Consider the following 20,885-nt stretch of genomic DNA (forward strand, 5'->3'; position numbering starts at 1 on the left):
CCGGGCTCAGGCAGCGAGGGGCTGAGTCCCCATCGCCGGCGCCCGCCACCGTTCTGGCTCGTACCCCAGCCCTCTTGAGCCCCAGGGCCCCCAGACAGCCCAGCCCGCTGCCAGGGCCCGCACGAGACTCTTCCAGGCGCCCTGCCCAGCGGCCTCGCCGGGCGGGCAGGCCGTGGCGGGGCTGGTCAGCAGTCTGTCGATGGCCTCCTGCCTGCTTCCCAAGCCCGGCTCCCCTCTGCGGCTCCTAACCTGCACCGCCCCGATGCCCCGGAGCAGCGGGGGTGGGCAGTGGGGCCAGGCGGGAGGGGGTGTCCGGGGCAAAGACGCTGAAGGGACCACCCTTGGAGGCAGCGGGAAGCCCGTGGGCGGCCGGGGGCCCCTGGCTTGTGTCTGAGCGGGGCACGGGGTGTGCGGCTGTGTGGGGGCAGGGGCCAGGGGTGGGACCGCGACGGGGGGCAGTAGATGTACCCAAAGGGCCGGGTGGGAGCATCTTCAGAAGCAGAATCCGTAGGTCCTGGGGACGGTACAGCCCAGAGGGCTGAGGGGGCCCCAGGAGACCAAGGTTGAGCATTTTCTTGGATGTTTGGGGCCATGTTAAATACTTTTCTGTGGAATGAGTCCATAGTTGCCCCTTTTTTTTCTATCCTTTGAACACGATTTGTAAACTTCTATACGTTAAGGAAAGCCCTTTTCCAGTGGTTTGAATTACAAACACTCTTTCTAATTGTCTTTTGACATTGTAAAAGATTTTTGGAGGGCCATGCATGCACAAATTTTTTGATTTTACCTTGCTAAATATATTACTATTTTCTTTTACAGTTTCTGGAGGTGCGGTCATATTTTAGAAGATCGTCCCCCCTCCACGGTTACAGACACTTCATGATTTTCTTCTGGAATTTTAATGATTTCATTTTGACCCATTTGAAGTTTACCTGCTGTAAAGAAAAATAATTGCGGCCTTAAAGGGGTATACATGTACGTTTCTATCACAAAAAGAAAAAAAAAGTCTCAGGACCGGTAGGAAAGCTCTGCGTGCCTCCCGAAGACCCAGGCTCTGCCATTCTCCATGGCCCAAAACAGCGGCTCCAGCGCCATCCACCACGTCCACATTCCAGCCAGTAGAAAAGAAAAACCAGTAGGGAGGAGTACTCCTCCTCCTGCAGAGGGCATTTCTCTGAGGTGACGGTGACACTTCCTCCACTTCCTCGGCCTCACCTGCTACAAGGGAGCCTAGGGGGATCTAGGCATTATTCCAAAAAGCTTCACTAGAGAGAGAATGAGGGGGGCGGGGCGGGAGGATCAGTTGGGATCTGGGCCACAAGCATTGCTATGGTGTTGTGGGAAGGAGAGCCTGCTCCCACCGAGGGGGAGACCCCAGAAAGGACGGACCGGGGGGTGGGGGGTTCCCAGAGAGGGCACGACCAGGGGGAGGGGAGACACAGGGATCCCCGTCTGCCATGGGGAGCTGGGGAAGGGGCCCGACCAGGGCAGAGGGGACGCGGGAGCCCTAAGCCACACGGTGAGCATCGCCCACACCACCGCGACACGAGGGGCTGGGCCGTGGTTCTGCTGCTTCGCGCTCGGGGCAGAGCCTCACCACCCGGCGAGGAGAAGCTGAGTGGGTCCAGGCGTGACTCCAGATGCCCCCGTGTGCAGCCAGCGTCCACTGAGACCGCAGGACCCTGCACCGGGTTAACAGGAGAGCAGGCCAGCAGGGCTCCCAGGGGAGGTTGGTGCCTGCATTTACCCACCCCGGGCTGCCCAGGCCCCTGCCTTCCAGGGCTCCCAACGCGTCTGCTGGGCCCTTGCACACCAACACACCAAGTCGCCCCGGGGGACTCCCCTGCCCGCTCACCCAGAGGTCCTCCAGCTCGGGCCAGGCCCCCAGCAGCAGCTCCCAGCAACCCACCCCCAACCGCCCCTGCCCAGGCGGGGCCTGTCTCCACCGGCCAAGGGTGCAGGGCGGACCCGGGACCCTGGGGCCAGGGAGAGGGCCCGACAGGGGCTTGGATGCCTGGACACCAACCCCCTTGACCCTGAGTCAAAGGAGACCCCGACACGGGTGTCCTTGCCTTAATCACCCTGCAAGAGATAGAAACCCAAGAAATGCCTCAAATCAGCTTGAAAAGTGGGTCAGAGATAAAACACACACACACACACACACACACACACACACACACCCTTGTGGAAAAGAGCAAGAACCCATGGAAAGTGCCACTGCCCCCCACCCCCGGGGACGCCTGCAGAGGGACCAAGGAGCCTGACACCCGCACACGGGTGAGCACGATCTCACTGCACCTGCTTTTGCGTTTGTATCAGTTCACTTTGGGATTCATGTTTGAAATAGTAACAAGGTAACGAGCCGCTGAAGAGCGGACACCGCGATCCCATTTTTATGAACTCCTGGAGGGGGAGAAGGAACAGACACATCGTACCCGTGTTGTAAAACAGCTCAAGAAAGGAAAAGAGAAAAAAAAAAAAAGCCTCAAGAGCCCAGGGCCCCTTGGTGCTTCACCCAAGCAGGCAGTGGGGTCCCAGAGGTCCCCAACGGTGCCCTCTGCCCTGAGCAGCTGGTCACCGCCAGCCCTACCCGGCCCCAGGTTTGGGCCAAGGCACAGCCGCACCCCGCTACGGGCCCTCCGGGAGGCTTCCAAGGAGACGCCCCAAAAGGTCAAAAGAGCCCAGGCAGGAGAGCGCTGCCTGCTGGGGGTCCCAGGTGTGGAGGACCAACCACCCGTGACCTGGGACTGAGGAGGCTCCCAGGATGTGGTGCTGATGCCCAAGTCCTGGGCAAGCAGGGCAGATGGTCCCCCTTCCGGTGGGTGCAGAGCGGGCCGCTCCCAGGAGGTGGCCCGGCAGAGCCCCAAGGAGATGGCAGGTGCCAGCTCCAGCAGGGGGCAGGCAGGAGGAGCCTCCTAACCTCCCTCAGCCCCGTCCCTGACCCCTGCCCTGAGCGTGGCCCAGGGAAGGGCCCCGGGGGCCAGGCTGGTTTCTAATGAAACCTTCAGAGCAGCACCCGGGGTGGGGGTGGGGATGGGGGTGGGGTGGGGGTGTCTGGGGCACGGCCTCACGGGGTAACCATCTGCCCTCCTCCCTGACACCCCTGCAGCCTGTCCCAGGTGACCGGCCAGGCGCCAGGAGGCAAGAGTCCCTCCAGGTGATGCCACTAACAAAAAGCTCCCTCTGCTCAGACTCAGGGACCTTCAGCATGACTGGGACCAGGAACAGGACCGGAACCAGGACTGGAATCAGGACCAGAACCGGAACCGAGACCAGAACCAGGACCAAGATCAGGACTGGAACAAGGACCGGAACCGGGACCGGAACCAGGACCAGGACCGGGACCGGGACCAGCGGGCCGGGGGGGGGTGGTGGGGGGAGGTAGTACAGAGCAGTCACTCCAGGCCACCAGCCACCATCACCAGCAACCTCGCAGAGCCGCTGCTCCGGGCTCAGGTGGGAGTACTGGGGCAAACCCCAGCTCCTAACTCGACGGCAGACCCGGCCCTTCCCTGACCGCAGCCTGGGCCTTGTCCACAGCGACACCCCCCCCCCCCCTGCCCCCGACAGGCTCTCCACAAGGGCCGGTGGTCCTGGGGGAGCCGCTGCTGGTAGAAAGCGTCTGTCAGACACAGGACAAGACGATCAAAGGAAGACATTTTATTTTTTCAAGTTTCTATGGAGATGTTACAAACAATGGAGACTGAAGGGGGGCGGGGCGGGGGGAAGACATTTAAAAATTTTAAACTACCAGTTTAAAATAAAAATATGATTAGATAAAATAATAAATAATGCCATCCATGACAATTTTAAGATGAAGGCATGTCACGTGCCTCAATGAGGTGGCCGGGGACAGGCTGCTGGGACCCTGACCCTCACCTGGCCTCCGGGCTGCAAGCCCGCCCCGGCATCCCAGCGATGGAGGAATGAAATGGCCACACCGTCCAAATCTTGACTTTATTTTTTAATATAAAAACCGCATTTTTGGAAACCCACCCTACCTTTTCCCCTAACATAATGCTTTACCTCTTAAAAATAAAAATAAAGTACTAATTCTATATACATCACATGTACCATACAAAAATGTATCCAAAGTTTCTATTGCTACCAAAGTGTTCTAAATTAAAACAAGTTACAGAAAGCCCCTCATTGTAAACAAAAGATTACAAGTTACAAAATCAAAGAACACACAGCCAGAGTCATTTACACAACAACCAACACATCCTGCTCCCAAAGCAAGTCGAATCTGTATGTGCTGTATAAAAATGCATATCAATATACTTTTGCAAATTTATTTTTCATTATAAAGCAAATGAATACACTTTCTACAATAAATAACCCGCTGGAGGCACACCCGTGGAAAGCTGGGGCAGACGGGCGGAGGCGGCGGACGAGGACGGTGAGGACGGCGACACGGGGGAGGGGCGGGGGGGGGTAAGCGCCTGCCCCAGCCCCCACGGGGGGGGCGGAGTGTTTTTGGTGATTTGCAAGTGATGTACACAGCATAAATCTATTCTCCACCTCTTTCCACAAAGTACCATTCAAAATAATGTCATTTTCTTTCTTAAAATACACATTTGTCATTGTAAATTTACATCCCGTCTTATTAAATAGTGGTACTCCGTGTAAAGAGTATGATTTACAAAATTATTAAACATTCAAAAGTCTTTAAAAAAAAGCTACAGATCAAAGAAAGTGACGCGGGTGCAGCCTCCGGCGTGACCCGTGCCGGGCACGGGAGGAGCTCAGCAGACGCGCCCGCGCCATTCACAGAGCGCCCAGACGGGGACGGTTTCACAGAGAACTTGGAAATAAAACCTGCCCTCCCCGGGGAGGGAGAATTAAAGAACCAGGCCTAGAGATCAGAATAAGTTAAGTCTGGAACAATATACACGCATATACAGCTTATCCACACTATGGACAAGGCCACGGGAAGGCGGGCAGGTCAGTCGATGTCGCTGAGGTCGCTGGTGGGCTCCCCGTGCACACGGCTCAGGTGGCTCATCGCGCGGTCGAAGGCGACCCTCACGGCCTTCCTGATGCTGGAGTTTCTCCCCTCCATCATTTTCAGTTTGTCTATGGTCTCGTCCATGCCGAGGGGGACCATTTTGGACTTGGGGAGCCATTGCCTTTTGAAAAGAGAAAAGCCGGAGTGGTCGGAGCCGTCCGCACAGCTACTCGGACGCACATGACACGATGCCCTGGCGGCTCCGAGCCCCCAGTGGGGAAGAGCAGCCGACGTCAGGCGCTCAGCGGCCAAGGGAGGGAAGAGAGTCTCGCGCCCTGGAACCCACGCCCCCCCCCCCACCCCCGCCCAGGGAGCGGCCCCATCGGCCAGCCCTCATGGGCCGCAGGACAGGGGCACGGCCCAACCCTCCTGCCAACCCCGGGAGAGTCCGGGGGACTCGGGGAAGGCGTGAAAATCAAGTCGTCCCCATCAAGTCGTCCCCACCTCTCATCCACAACACTCCCCACAGGGCCACTGGATCCTGGAGGCTGGCGGGAGACAGGTGCCACCCAGCAGCCTTCCACGCCTTCCCTGAGTGGCCACCGAGGGTCACGCGCAGGAACGCTGACGCACACACACGCTGCAGGTGCATGAACGGAGTGAGGGTGGGCAGGGGGCCTGGCCGCGGGGCAGCCGACGGGCCTCGGACCAGACAAGGCAGGCACAGGCCTCCACGGGGTCTGATCGGGAGCGCGGCACGGGGCAGGGAGACACGGGGCGCGGAGCGCTGGTGGCCGCGCGTGGCCGCACACACCCGACCCAGCCGTACTCGCCAGCGCCGGGGGTGCCCGGGGCGCTGGGAGGGCCCGCGCCCCACAGCCGGGCCCCCACGGCCACCCACACCGGGTAGCCCTGCTTCGGGCACAGCAGGGGCCGCGGTCCTGGGGGCAGAGAGCCTAGGCCGGGGTCACCAGGGGCCCCTCATCAGCACAGCAAGCTTTCAGACCAAGAAATGGGGACACGGGCCACGCGCACCTCGTGAGCACTCGGGGGGCAGCACCGGAACCCAGGACCGTCGGGGTCTGAAGCAGGGAGGGCCTCCAGGCAGGGCGCTGGGGTCCGGAGCCCACACCCCAGAGCAGCGTGGGGACCCACACACACAAGAGGCGAAGACACCGGGCCGGGCCGGCGGCAGAACCCCACGGGCCCGGCTATTCACACACGGCTCCGTGAGAGGCTCACAGGCGGAGGGGGACGGGCCCCCCGTGGCCTCCGCACGGATGCCCTCGGCCCACGCACGCCACACGCGCCCCACGGCCTCTGAGCCAGCTCGGCACCCGGGCACCCGCACTCACCAGCTTCTCTTGTTGTCAAAAAAGAGAACGAGGAACAGCCTCTCATCAGCCTTGGTCTGCATGTGCTCGCCGACCTTCAGCACGTCCAGCGGTGGGGCCGGGATGGTGACCCCGTTGTGGTGGCCAGGCACGCGCGGCATCTTGGGGTCGATGATCTGCCAAGGGAGGACACGTGTGGGTCACGTCTGAGAGCCCCCCACCGTGCCCCCGGAGCTCTCTCCCCCGGCTCCGACTTGAGGTGGGTTCTGAAGCAGCTCTCCCAACACCAACGCCCTGTGCGGGCGGCTCTCGGCGGGCGCTCACGGGACACCTGTCCCACAAGGGCAGCGGGACAGCCCCGGACCCGGGACAAAGGCCACACCGCTCGGTGCCCTGGCTCCCCAGAGGGCGGCCCCACGGACCCCCACGCCCAAACCCCACGCCCCGCAACCCCGAGGCTCACCAGGGCCGGATACGAGGGGTAGCCGCTGCACTTGGCCCACACGACTTTCAGAGGCTCGAGAACAGAGGCCGCGGCGTCGGAGGAAATCCACATGCTCTTCTGACCGACCTCTGGGCAGAGAGAACGGGCGCCGTGAGGGACCAGCCGGCCCAACCACGGCCCGGGGCTGCCTCCTGCAGTGAGAGCTCCCCCCCACTGACAAGCCAGCACCAGCCCGTCCTTGGTGCTCCTCTAGGTGCTGGAATTGGGGGAGCCACCCCCCCCCATGGTCCCACATCCGGCTGCAAATGACAGACGAGCCTCACGTCGGGTGCGGGTGGCCTGCACAGAGGAATGGAGCATTCCACACAAAAAATGACAAACAGCAGGATAAAACTTTTACTGTCCCCGTGACCGCTGTCCCCGTCGGGGGCGGGGGAAGGGGAGACTCGCACAGACACCCCAGGATGGAGGCCCAGGGAGTGGGGAGCTGGAGCCCTCCCGGCAGAACGGCCCACACCACGGCCACCTCGCGGAGATGTGGACACGGAGGGCAGGCGGGCTCACCTGCGGCGATCCTGGCCGCCTTGGCGTAGTTCCCATTCTCGATGCAGGAGATCAGCTCGCTGCGGTCCTCCAGCGTGTGTCTGCGCACCAGAGCGGGCTTGCCCCGGCCGCACTTGGGTGCGCTAAAGCTTTGGGAAGAAGAGTGGAGCAGGGTCACAAAGCTTTGCCCCTTCCCCTCCCTCCGGCGGTGGCCCCAGAGCCGGGCCCTGCAGAAGCCGGGCCGAGGGCCCCACGGCGACCCACACGGGGCCCCGGTTACAAAGAGGTGTCCACGGGGCAGACGGGCAGGGCCGCGCTTGCTACCCTTCTGATAAGGGAAGACTTCGGGAGGAAAAGACAGAATAAACGTAACCACAGACTGAAAATCTATTAATTTCCTCTGTGGTTACACTTCCTATTTCTGGTGAAGAGGCACAGGGCAGTCCCCCAAGGACGGGGCGGGTGGGAGCGGGCCCCCCAAGCCGTGCCCACCTGGAGTCACAGAGAGGGCTGCTGCTGGACGAGATGCTGGACTCCGAGGCGCAGCGTCGTCGGGGCGCAGCTCTCCTCCCCGGGGCGCCCCCCAGCTCCTGCTCACTCCGTGCGCCCCCAAAGCCATTGGTGAGACCTGCAACACAGGCACGCGGGCCCCTGAGCTCAGCACCCCGGGGCCCACGACGCGCCACAGCTCTCCCCGTCTGCGGGCCCACGGCGGTTCTTCCCTGACCCCCCAGCCCCGCGGCGCCGACGACACGGGAGACACACGAGTGCTTCGCAACACATCTCCCTCGGCGCTCAGAGCACCCTGGTCTGAGGGTGGTGCTCTTCCCAGGAAACAAAACGTCCGACAGGCCCCACAAAGCTAAGAGCGTGCGGTGACTCCTCCCCAGACCCGCAGACTCGCCTGACCAGCCCCCGCCGCGGGGGGACCGGCCCCTCCCGGAGCAGTGACGCCACCACCAAGAGCGGGTTCATTCGCGGGCGCATCGCCAGGAACACAGGAACCTCAAACACCCGAGACCCTCCGGAGCAGAAATCGCGCTCTCTTTAGCCGGGGCCGCCCTCGTCCCAAAGCACCGCAGCTACCAGCACGCGGTGGGGGGCGCGACCTGGGGCCGAGGCCACACGTCCGGGCTTCCTTCCCACAGCCCACGGGAGCGAACAGAACCCGTCGACTCACGATCTGGGAAGTGTCTGAAACTCAAGGCACGTCTCAGAGTCCAACCACTTCCTCCAAAAAAGCCCCTCCAAAAAAGCTCTCAAACGTGACCCACGCGTCTGTCCACGCGTCCACGCGTCTGTCCACGCGCCGGGACGGGACGGGGTGGTGACGGGGAGCCGGGCCGCCCCCTCCGGGTCCCACAACCAGACAGTCGTGCACGTTTCTTTCCCCAAAAAGAATCCCGTTCCCACACTTAAAAAAATTTAAACCCAGTTCTTCAGAAGTTGAGGCCAGATTACGGGATTTTCTCATCTGCCTTACGTGCTTCTCTGTGTTTTCTCAGTGACAAAACCACATGTTAAACGAGGGCAACGAACAAACTCTGACGGCGGCTAAGAAATAAAAACGCAAGCGGTAGCTGAGCGCGGCTGCTCACAGACTGAAGCCACGTCTTCCTGAAGTAAATTCATCAGACGTCTCGCTCCACTTGTCAGACTCAACAGCACCCGCTTTAAAGAAAACTTACTGTTTTTCACTTTTAAATCTAATTCACATTTTTCTAGCAGAAACTGTGGTCGGCTGGGGGTGCTACACTCACTTGTGGAATTTGGACATTCGTGGGCCCGTAAAATACAGCAGTTGAGCAGAGGGCCCAGGGCCGAGAGTCGGTTCCAGCCACACTCGCCAGCAGGCCGGGGGACCAGAAAGAGGTAGAGCGACCCCCAGGGTCCCCCAAGGCCAAGAGGTCTCAGGAGACGCAGAAGGCGGCAGGTCCCCAAGAGCAGAGAGACCCCAACTCAGAGGCAGGCAAGTCAGAGACAGCCCGCCCAAGCCAGACACACCGACAGGAGGAGGGAGCCCAGGGTGCAGGATCCAGGTCCGAGAGAAGGGGCAGCAGTCCGGAAGGCGCGTGTCCAGCGCCCAGAACCAGTGAGGCTATGAGGACGCAGCCTGCGCCCTCAGGGGAAGCCCAAGGACGTCACCCGACTGGCCGGTGCGGACACACCCTGTGGCAACCAGAAGGCACAGCCACAAGGCCACACCTCTCGCAGCATCAACTTGGAGCTGAGGCCTAGTGATTCTCGATGGCCTCACTCCGCGCCTAAACCCCCTCAGCCTTCTAGGGGCAGCTTCGCTTAGGCCGGCAAAGCTGAGCCTTTCCGAGCAGAGCTGGCGGGGGGGTGGGGGGTGGGGGGTGGTGGGGAGCGGGGCCCGGAGGAGAACAGGGGCACCAGGAAGAGTCCTGCAGGGGGCCTCTTCCTGTCCTGCCGTGATCGCTCGGAAAAGCGAGAGGACGAGCAGGCGGCACCCAGAGCGCACCTGGCAAAGGTCCGACTGAGGCCGGGAGCCCGAGCAGCGGCAGCCACGGCCAAGGACGCCCGGCACCCGCGGAACCAAACCACAGAACCTGGCACCTGCACGGCATGCCTGGCGAGAACCAGCTGAAGCCACTCTCCCCACGCGCCGCTAAGGGGGAGAGATGAAAACACGGCTCAGTGCTCGGTCTGAGAAACCAGAGAACGACCACGTCTCCCTCGACCTCCCTCAGGATTTAGGAGGACACGCACATCCACGGTGACTAGTCACTACACGCGGTTCTTCCCGGTGCCCAGGAAACGTCACCGAACACCCACTAAATGGCAGGCACCACAGACAGGCCCAAAGCAGCAGGCCTCACGGTGGCCGGGGCGCCCCGACGCCTCCCTGCCCCCTCACTGGCCTCGACAGGCCGACAGGCTCCCTGTGAAGACTCCTCCCGCTGGCTGCGGCCCAGGGAGCCCACCGGCCCCGCCCTGGAGACCCTGCAAGGACTTGCAATGACATCAGGTTCTGGGGGTCAGCACAGAGACGGGCCCACGGATCATTTGCAAACAGCAGGCATCCATACGGCGCCTGAGCCCCAGCCTAAAACCTGCTCTTAACAAAACTATTTCAACAAGAAGTCATTTTTTCAACGGCTTAAGTCAAACTGGTACACTACAAAAACCAAACTGAAAGGCAGGTGGCCATCTGGAGGAGGCCAGTGCCCGCGTAGCACCCGGGCCTCATGAGGACCTCTTAGGAGGCAAAAGACACACTGACCTTCCCTCTCTGCCCCACAGGCACCACACCCCGAGCCAAGGGGGCCCGGCCCAGCCACTCCCCACCCAGTCGAGGCCTTCCCAGGGGACACCTGGGCTGGGCCGCGTGGGGAGGGGGGGCCCCAGGGGCCTCCTGAGACAGCCGACCAGCAGTGCCAGAAGCAAAGCCCTACAGAAAGCTTCCTGAGGCCGCGAGCTCTGCTGTGAAAGGCTCACATCAGCCAGGTGGCAAGAAGCCGCTGGCGGCTCCCCCGGCGAGTGGCAGCCGAGACCCACGCCTGCCACAGCCTCGCTGCTCCGTAAGGAACCTTCCGGCTGGCACCCGGTGAGAGGCCGAGCGAGCAGGGTGGGCCGCACTCGCTGCTGTCCACCACGGGCCACGCAGCGTAGACACCAGTGATCTCCCCGCCACCACCCAGGCTCCACCTGGCTCCCCAAACAGGACGGTCGGGGATGCGACGCAGGACCGGCCTCAGAGGCCGGGTGGGCACGGTGACCGCACTGGGCCTCCTCAAGCGCTGGGGCCATCCGTTAACCTATTTCTACATCTTTATTTTCACTACTGGCGACAGAACCGCATTTCTGTGCATTTGTCAACCTTTCCGCGAAAACACGGCAGATAAGATGCCAACCACCCTGCTTTTGCCTAAGACCAACTCCTCGAAGACACAGCCGTGGCAGGGGAAGCTCCCACAGGACACCTCCAGGCCCCACGGGCAGGACTCCCGCTCGCTGCAGCAGCAGCGGGCACGGTGACCAGAGACCGAGCCGCCCGGCTCGCTCAGTTCTCCCTGAGGGCCGACCAGCCGGCAGGAAGGGAAAGAGAGAGCGAGGGGAGGGGGGAGGCCAGGTAGAAACCCAGAAAAGAAAGATGCTAACGAGTGAAGGAGGCTTCACACATCCTCCAGCTGGGCCGCGTGCCTCGCGCAGGGTCCCTTCCTGCGCCCGTGCCCGGCCCGAGACCCCCGGTCCTTTCGGGCCGGTACTGTGCCTGTCGAAGGCGGGATCAGAATCTCTGTCCGTGTAAGTCATCGGCAGGTGCCGCAGACGAAGTACCCTGCTCCGCGGCCGCCCTTGGCATCGTTCACACCTACCCACGGGGCCGGGACGGGCAGGGAGGCGTCCCTGCCAGCTGCAGCCAGCTCCAGGAGGGGCACCGGGCGGCTCCTCCCGGGGCGTCTGGCTCGGACTTACAGGAGGGGGTGGGCAGGGTGGGGCACATCTCCTCCACGTGTTGGTGTTTGGGCTTTTGTTTGGAAAAAGGCTGAACGGATGCTTCCAGCTCCTCCACAAGAGTTAAGTGACACACAAGGGCGCAGCGATCTTTCTGCGTTCCAAAATGACCGCTTGGCAGAACTCCGTCCGAGGTGAACAAGAGAAAGTAATTAGGATCCAAAGAGTGAGCTACCCAGCGTGTTAGTAGTTAGAGCGAGAACCTGGAAAACAGCGAAAAAGCCATTTAGTCTGACCGGGGGCGCCGCCCTGAGCAGCCGAGGAGGAACGCGACTCCCTCTCGGTCTCTCTGCGTCTCTGTCTCTGCGTCTCTCTCCTGGACTGTCTGTCTCTCCTGGTCTCCGTCTCTCTCCCTCTGTCTCTGTGTCTGTTTCTTTGACTGTTTTTTGTCTCTGTGTCTCTCCCTGTCTCCTCGTCTGTCTCTTCTTGTCTCTGTCTCTCTCCTTGTCCCTCAGTCTCTCTCTCTCCTTGACTCTGTCCCTCTCTCTGTCCCTCCCACGCACACACACACCACGTGCACGCAGCAGGAGTCTCAGGAGCAGAGACCAGAAGCGGGAAAGTGCCGGCCCGGAAGCCCGGTCTGGGGATCACAGAAGCGTCAGGGAAGGAGGAAGCGGGGACGGAGCGCAGGCCCCAGGCGACGTGGCACTGGAAGAGCGGAGTCGGGGGCCCTAACCCCGCCCGCGGTGCCGCCCACGGCTCGAGAGCAGGGAGCCCCCGGGGGGCCGAGTGTCTCCAGACGAAGGGGTCTGTGTCCACTCTAACTCGGGAATCTTGCGGCGTGCTGTGGGACGCCAGAAGAACCCTACAAGGCAGAGCGCACGGATGAGTCTCTGGAAAAATCACAAGGTTCAGAACAGTTCGAGTCCTCAGACGGCGGAGAGCGCCGCTCGGAGCGAGCGACCCGGGGCGCGCAGAGAGCACGGAGGCGGAGGTGAGGTGGAGCCAGAAATGGGAGCCGGATGCGCAGCGTCAGGCCCGCGTGCGGAGCAGGTCCTGGTGCTACTAAGACTCCCGGGCCGCACGGGAGGGCGACAGGGCTCATCCCGTATCTACTGCCAGTCTGGAACAAGAAAGCAAACACCCCCGTGTCAGTCAGGCTCCGGACCGCGGCCGGCTCGCGGACGCTCCTGCGGGAGCCGCGGCAGCGCCAGAAACCCGCGGGGCCCTGCTCAGAGGCCGGCCGGCGGAAGGAGGGGCGCTCCGCGCCGGTGCCCGCGAAGCCCCCCCCCCCCCCCCCCCCCCCCCCCCCCCCCCGGCAGCGCGGCCGCAGCGGGACCCGCCCCGGCACACGAGGGCGGCCGCGGGGGGCCCCCGCGGACCACTCCCCCCGACGGCGCGCCCGATCCGGCAGCTCAGCCGCGGGCCCGGCGCGCTCCCGGCTCGCCTCCTCGCGCCACGACCGGACCCCGGTGACCCCCGCACCGCACCGCACGCGGGAGACGAGCTCCGTCCGCCGTCCACGAAACCCCCGCGCGGCCGCACGTTGCTCAGAAACAAAACAGGCTTTGAGAAATTATTTTCAAAGGACCGGCTTGGTATCCACCCATCCAAATACAAGCACGTGAACACAGAATTTCTATAAAATTAGCTAAAGATGCAATCAAGACAGAATTTATAAACCATCACTCGGGCAACAAAAAGAATTCAACCGCGCACCGCGGAGTAGGAAGCGCGACCCCTCGCCCGCACCGGAAACCACGCTGACGCTAGGGCGGCCAAAGGCGCTCCCGCGTCTCGATGTGACGGGTGGACCAGCACGCACCCCAGGCCTCGGTCCGCGGCGAGAGCCCAGAGGACAGGCACGTCCAGTCCCATCTCCGGGAAGAGGCGTCAGAGGCACAGCCAGCGTCCTTGCACGACGCAAGGGTGACAGCGGTCTAGCGGAACTGGCGGGGACACGGAGGCTGTGCCAGAACAAAGGCCGCCTCCCTCAAACCCAGCACAGGGGAGACCCCGAGAGGGCCACTACCGCAGCACGTGAGTGGGAACCTCCCGGTGAATTCGACAGATTGAAGTTACAAAAGCTCAGCAGCGACGCGACCTCGCGTCATTTCCGCAGACAGCGGTCCTCTCCCTACACGCGCCCACAGAGCCACAGAACAGTGAGAAACGTCACCACGTGCTTTGAGCAACCGCCCAAAGGGGCGCCTGGAGCCCACGGGCAGGCCCCTCGCAGCCCCGGGCGCGCGCCACCGGCACCCCCCGCGCACGTCCCTCCGGCGGGCTCCATAAGCCAGACGCCGCCGCGCACGCGCCATCGGGTTCCCGGGGTGCACGGGGCGTGCAACGCGACCACGCCGGGCCGCCCCCGCCCCCGGCCAGCCCGTGACGGTGCCACCCTGGAGGACGCTGCGGCGTCTGGCTCCTCGTCTGGGGATAAAGAGGCCCCTGGACGGTCGGCTGAGAACGAGGGCCCCAGCTGTTCCGCGACACCCTGGGGGAGAGAAGGCGGCGCCGTGGCGCTCCGTGGCATTTACCTGTGTCCAGGCGCTTTCCCGGGGACCCCTCCTCCACCTCGGAGTCGCCGCAGGTGCTCCGCGACCTTTTTCTTGGCTGCAGAAGAGTCTCCAACCTCGGAAGGACTACAGACAAAAAGGTTTTGGTCCCTAGCTGAGGAGAAGTTGGCTGGGTTTCAGTGTTCTTGGCAGACTTTGGGGGGCTTACACTTTTCGATTTGCAGAAGAGAACAGAAGTGCGTCTGTTTACATCGCTTGATGGCTCCGCCACCGCGGAGGCCGCCGCCGCCGGCGCATCGCCACTACTGGCGAGGGTGGGCTCTGGAGGGTGTCCGATTACCAGTGCGCTCTGAGTGCAAGTGCTATGTGATTCATTATCAAATGTGACTCTTTTGAATAGTTTACTCTGCTCTGGGTTCAGTTCTACTGGTTTGAGGGTTGGTGGTTCTGAATTAGTCTCCGAGTTTGAAGGAAGAGGTAATGCATCTGATGGTTCAAGTTTAGGGGGAGATTTATCTCCTGAAAAAATTATAAATAAAGTGATTTTTGAAAACTGATAATTATAAAATCTATTATAAAACTTACTACAAATGTGAAGTCCACCAAAACACTAATTCAATTAGGAAACAAAGCATCACACATACTGTCTGCAAGCAGTGAAGGGCCCGTCGGGTCACACTGTGTGCGCTTCCCTAACACCAAAGACTGAGGTGGCCTGGCGCCCCGGGTCCGGGTGCGCAGGTGTAGAAAGTTCCTCTCTGAAAACTGTGAACGACTCCTTCACATATGTCGACAGTAACACATCATTCGAGTTCATGACAATTTCTGCGACCAACGATTCACTTACCTTGAGGAAGAAAAACAGTTCACTCAACTAGGGAGTCTAACGCGGCATTCCCACACAGTCCTGACCTGGGTCACGCGGTCAGCAAACAGGAGGACACGAGCGTGTCCGTGTGATTTCTGACCAGGGTGTCCTAAGTCGATGATAAACCCATCTGATGAGTGGCGAGTGGCTGTGAACGGCTCAGGGAAGCAGGAAAACCCCCACTCAGCTCTCCAGATCCTTCACCCTCTATGCCACGTTCTGCAATGTTCTACTCTAGGCAGTTTTTCTAGAATCTGACTTTGAAACTAAAAAGTCTTTGGAAGAGGACTATTTTAGCCTCATTTAAAAGGCTTCTTGACGCTACTGACATAAAAACAAGAAGCCTGAAAAGCCCAGGGAACACGACTTCGTCACCTGGCCCTGGGAGGTCGGTCTGCTGGCCACCAGGGCCCGGAGAGGAGGCCCTCCGGCGGCGGCGAGGCAGGCTGGCCAGCAAGGGCACAGCCTCTAGGACCAGCCGCTGCCTGGGGCTACAAGACACGTGACCTACAGCCAAGAATAACAATTCATACGACCTAAGTGGATATATTATCACCAGGTATAGTTTTTATTTCATTGAACCTGCAAACTGCCCCAAGGCCACTTGAAAAAATACAAGTCAGTACATCCAATCCAGTCATCCTGAAAACGGGAAGCTACTAAGTTCCGCTTCCGTCTCAAAGCAAACGTTTTGAGAATCCTCCCTTAACAATGTGACAGGTGCCTCAGCTCTGCGGGGCCACTCGAAGCTTGCCGGGCACGTCACAGGTGACCCAAACACCACGGGAGCATGTCCTCAGCAGAAAGCCGTATAAAGGGCCCGTGGCCGCACCGCTGCCCAGCAAACCGCGAGGCACGCTGGCATGGAGTGAGAGCCTTCCTGCTCATCACTTCGAAGTCACCAACAGGTTTAGGCAAACAGCATTTACAAACCCCCCACCCGCAGGGGGCGCTGAGCAAACGGGACCCGCAGGGCACAAAGAGCTGCTCCCAGAAAGCTGCTTCCACAACCGGGGGCCGGGGGCCGGGGGGGGGGGGGGACGACTCTCGCGAGGAGCCTCGGCCACCCCTTCCCCGCGCACTGCCTCGGCTCACCCGCCACCTCCCGTCCCCGCCTCCAGCCTCTCCTGGGCCCCGCACACCAGGCCCCGTCCTGACCCTGCACCAGAGCGCCTGCCCCCTCCCTGCGGCCGACGGCCTCGGCGACACCAGGCGGTGACCGCTAGAGGCCGAGGGAGCGTCATCCCTCGCCAGGCTCTCCGGGCCCCTCTTCACGAGCCATCTCCACGCTACCAGTTGGGACTCCCATCCTGGCTCAGGCCCCCGGCCTGCCTGCTCCTGCCTGGGGAGCACCGCCCCAAGTGCCCACGTCCCTGCCAGGCACACAGGGGCCCTGGACCGCCGAGGTCACCCACACCTTCTCCAGCCTCTCATGCTAGGCCCATACTCGGCGTTCTCCTGCCCTTGCGTCCCTCGCCAGGAGCAAAGGTCGAGGCCTCATCAGAAGGGCCTCCCTACCCCTCCTTCTACCCAAAGGCAGCCTGGGGCACAGCCATGACCACTCTGCTTGTCCATCGTCCCTGCTCTGCGGTCGGCCTGGGCAGCTCACTGGAAGCACCTCTGGGGTATGAACGGGGCAGGCGGAGGGGGCCAGGGCTCAAGGGCTACTCAGATGACCAGGTACAAACACCGCCACCTCCAGCTGCGAGACCCAGGCGGGTCGCTGAGCCCCTGAGCCTCACTTTCCTCATCTGTACGGTGAGACAGAAGCCAGCACCGGTGCCTGGTGAACCCCACGGCACCCCATCAGCCAACACCCTGCGCTGCCCGGCCCTTCAGAGGCGGCATCCCAGTCAGGACCCTGAGCAGAAACCATACTGGAGTTCGTAACAAATACGAACGTGGGGCACCTGGGGGGGTGCTCAGTCAGGTAAGCGTCCGACTCTTGATTTCAGTTCAGGCCATGAGCTCCCGGTTCGTGAACTGGAGCCCTGTGTCAGGCTCTGTGCTGAGATTCTCTCTCTCTCGTGCTCTCTCTCAAAATGAATAAACAAACTTTTGAAAAAATAAATACGAACGTTCTCGTGAAAGCTCACGGGCTGCTAAGAATTGTGTCATCTTACTGCATCTGAGAAACGCTCAATTACGTTCTAGAATGAACTCTATCCACCTCTCCGTTTGTAAACCTAAGCAACCACTCATTCACAACACAACGGCTCCCCGTTCAGGACGCCTACTTGAAACTAGCTGCTCCGGAAAAATCAGCAAAAACGCAGTTACGTCTGCAAGACCAGCTGTTCCCCGGCAACACCGACCAAACGCGTCTGCGTCGAAGCTACGGGAAGCTCGGGAAGACTCCAGTGTGAAGCATCGGCCGCTTCCGACCCACAACCGTGCGCCGTCTGACCAGCACCCCTGCCTCGGGCTTCCTCCGCTCGCGATCCCAGAGGGAGAAAGCGAAAGACACAACACCGCAGACCAAGGGAGACCTCTCGTAAACGTGACGGGGCCCTCGCACGCTCCAGTGTCACTCGTGTAGGGAAAGCAGGGCCCGGCAAGGCGCAACCCCGCGGCCGAGCGGAACCCCGGCTGCGCCTTCAGGGAGAGAGAAAGGCACGGCCTTGACCCGTGAGGACAGAGCTCAAAGTACGGCCTAGATCCCAGTGACGGGACACGAGAGCCCCAGTCGGCGGCTCGGTGACAGCGCCCTGAGCCCTGCCAGCCCACAGCTCGTCCTCCCAAAGCCGCTGTCTTCACTGCTCTGCACCCAGCCAGTCACCTGGAACCAGACTCCGGGTAGAAGCGGGCCAAGCGCCCCGAGCAGCTCACGAGCCGGTGCGGCGGTGACGGGGCCCACCCAGCTGCGCCATCGGCACGGAGAGCCGAGGCCGGGGCCCTGGCCCCAAAACGGGGGGGTGGGAGGAAGGGCTACCGGCAGGGCGACGCCCCCCGCCCAGTTACGACAGAGACCGCGTCCTGAGGTGTGCGGATGGCACCGACGTCCCGCACCTGGTCTCTCGGAAGACGCTTGCTTCTGGCCTCACGGGAAGGATGGCGAGCTGCCCTCTACCCCCGCTCACGGTGTCTGCCCTGCCCGTCTTCTCCAACTTCCGCGGGAGGACCCCCCCACCCCATCCAGAGGCCCCGCTGCTTCCTCGGGGCCTCCCTGAAGGCGACCTCGTCCTCCCCAGCACCCGTCCCCCCAGCCACGAGGGAGACACCCTTTCTGCGTGTTTACGCACTTTTAACAAGAGACCTGATGCTCCACACAGATTCCAGGCCGTCTTTTGTTAGACCTCACCGCCGTCTTCCTTCAGAATGACCCCGGCACCACAGAGCAGCAAACGTGGGCTGCAGTGGGGGGCACCCGCCCGGTGGGGACCCTGAGCCGTGCACCGAGACGGCCGGACGACTGGGGAAGACACCGCGTCCAGACCAGCCCTCCGATGACCGTGAATGACCGGTCGACAAGCCTTCCCCCAACTCACTCTTTTCAGGGCAAGTAACGTGCAAAGAGTGGTTTTTCCACGAAGAGCAAAAGAGCAGCTCAGCCAGAGCGCCTGCTCGGGCAGCGGGAGGGGGCTGGACAGAAGGGAGGAAGACACACACCCCACTCCAGGCCTAATGACTGGGGCTGCCCTGACCCCCAAGGGCAATGTGGGTGCCAAAGGGGTGGGGGGTGGGGGGGGAGCAAAGCCCCTGCGAGCAAGTGCTCAGACCTGTCCTTCCTTCCCCGGCGAAGAACGCGGCCCCTCCTCTCGTCCCCCACAAGGGAAGACCGAGAGCCTGCATCTGTCACTCGGGGGGCCCAGGCCAAGGCCCTGTGAGCGGAAACAAACCAGGCCTGGCGTGAGGGGAAGCTGCGTAAGTCTCAGCTGTGCGCACAAGCGGCCACTTCCAGGAGAAAGAGGAGCTCGAGGGCTGGAGCCGCCCCGCGGGGCAGCGCCACAGGGGGACCCTGTCAGGTTCAGGGGGACAGAAGGTCATCACCAACGGCCCCCTCCTGGGACTGGCTGCACGGCAGGGCCGCCCCCGCCGACAGACGCCCACGGCCCGCGTAAGCGCTTTTCCAACGAGCCAACTAGAACAACTTTGTGCGCCTGTCCCGCCGCTCTTGCGGTCCGAGTTTGGACACGCCGAGAGAAAGCTCGGACTCTGAGCCGAACCGCCAGCAGCGCGGTGTGAGAGTCTCACTGCGCCTTCCCTTCCGGGACACCGAACGGGGCGGACTCTAAGATCAGGAGAGCGCAGAACAGCGAGGAGCTGCTTCTACCAGGTTCCACCAGGTTCCAGGTGCTCAAACCACGGACAGCGCGTGTCCCGAGCACAAGGCCCGCCACCTACAGCCACCTGCGCGGAGGTTCACGTCAGCACCGGGGGGATGCGCTTCTTCCCAACTACTTCCTATCCACGGACCCGTCCCCAGTGTCCAGCTCCTCTCCCGGACGTACGCCCCAGTTAAGGTCGCCAGCTGTCACCGCTGTGTGTGTGACACGTCGGAGGCCCACCAGGCAGCTCCAGGTCAGCTCCCCGCTCCCTGGCGACGGCGTGTGCGTCACCTTCCACCCTTTGGACGTCAGAGGGGAGGATTCACGTGACAGTGGCATCACGGCCCTCTCGGGAGCTGCTACGACCAACAAAAACAGCCATCACTCTTGTCACAGAAGCCACGTCTACCCTACAACCATTCTGGGAGGCGTACGAGGCCTAAACCACTGTTTTTAAATAGTTTTTCAGCAACGAGTTGGAAAAAGAGGGCTTATTCTGGGTCTTCAACTTTGTGACCACCTAAAGGCCGAGATGCAGCACGGTGGCACCGACCGTGACAGGAAACCAGCCCGGTGGGGACCCCGAGCAGGGAGGGACGGACACTGAGCGTGTGCTTACCTTCCTCCCCCGTCTCCTGCCCCAGCTGAGCACTTTCCTCTTCAAAGCTTCCAATACCTGATTCCGCGGGCGGGGGCTGGCTGTGCTGCTGGCTCAGCTTGTTCCGAAGGACCGCGATCTCCTTTTTCAGGAGCTTGGCCCGCTTGCTCCGAGACCCGCTGGACTTCATGGCGCACGTGAGGTCCAGCTTGTCCAGCAGCTCCCTTAGCTGCTCCTCTAGGACCATGTGGGCCCTGTTGGCTGGGTTCAGCAACCTGTCCACTGAAGTCGAAGGACACCCCGTCAGTCACCGGCTACCGGTGCCCCCCGAGACCACCTCGCCGGCACAGGCCCTGCCCGCGGGAGCCCCGCAAGCCCCTCCACGCTCACTCCAAACCCGCGACGGGCACTGCCACAGGGAGACCAGCTTTCCCCCCGTGGCTGTCCGGACTCCCCTGGAGGGAAGCTCGTACGCCTGTGGCTGGCTGGCCAGGCACACAGGGACACGGTGCGCAGAAGGAGGGCTGGCGCCTCTCCCGGCGCGCGCCCGAACCACGCTCTCTGGTGAAGACCGGTGGAAGAGGCCCACCAGGGCCGCCCCCGAGGGAGGCGGGCTCTGCTGACCCCAAGCCCGGGGCCACCCGTGCAGACGCTGTTTGGCCACCACAGCTCCCGTCTGAGCTCACCTCTGGACCCAGACCGCCGTGTGGCTCTACTAAAACTGGGCCACGCCATACGCTGGTAGTTTTCCATTTCGGGCACGTTTACTACAAAAATCCCTAGGGTTCTTGGTTTCCACAAAACGACAAAACTTATGAAGCACAAAATTACCTTAGATCAGTGAAAGGTGGCCAAGAAAGAAACCACTCTTTAGATCTAAGATAAAACGGGGAGCGAGAGGGAGACAGAAGCCACGGCACAACCACCAGGAGCAAGCGGCACCTTC

At 61.8% G+C, this 20,885-nt stretch overlaps 1 protein-coding gene across 8 annotated transcripts in view; it reads right to left on the minus strand.

Annotated features, from left to right (window-relative positions):
• Positions 1–3,943: 3,943 nt before the first annotated feature.
• The window catches only part of BRD1 (bromodomain containing 1), a 42,760-nt gene continuing 25,818 nt past the window's right edge, over positions 3,944–20,885 (minus strand). For 2 of the 8 annotated variants that reach the window (XM_023257637.2, XM_023257638.2), the window contains exons 7-13: positions 19,961–20,221; positions 14,227–14,724; positions 7,763–7,898; positions 7,292–7,419; positions 6,746–6,855; positions 6,304–6,458; positions 3,944–5,129 (exon numbers count right to left, since the gene is read on the minus strand). In XM_023257637.2, the coding sequence (XP_023113405.1) occupies positions 4,946–5,129; positions 6,304–6,458; positions 6,746–6,855; positions 7,292–7,419; positions 7,763–7,898; positions 14,227–14,724; positions 19,961–20,221 (1,472 nt within the window). In that variant the 3' untranslated portion in view covers positions 3,944–4,945. Of the gene's footprint in view, positions 5,130–6,303; positions 6,459–6,745; positions 6,856–7,291; positions 7,420–7,762; positions 7,899–14,226; positions 14,725–19,960; positions 20,222–20,885 lie in introns of those variants that run through there. The other 6 variants (XM_023257641.2, XM_023257639.2, XM_023257640.2 and 3 more) reach the window with 6 other exon arrangements.

The sequence above is a fragment of the Felis catus genome, chromosome B4 (genome assembly GCF_018350175.1).
Source record: "Felis catus isolate Fca126 chromosome B4, F.catus_Fca126_mat1.0, whole genome shotgun sequence".
NCBI classification, from domain to species: Eukaryota; Metazoa; Chordata; class Mammalia; order Carnivora; family Felidae; genus Felis; species Felis catus.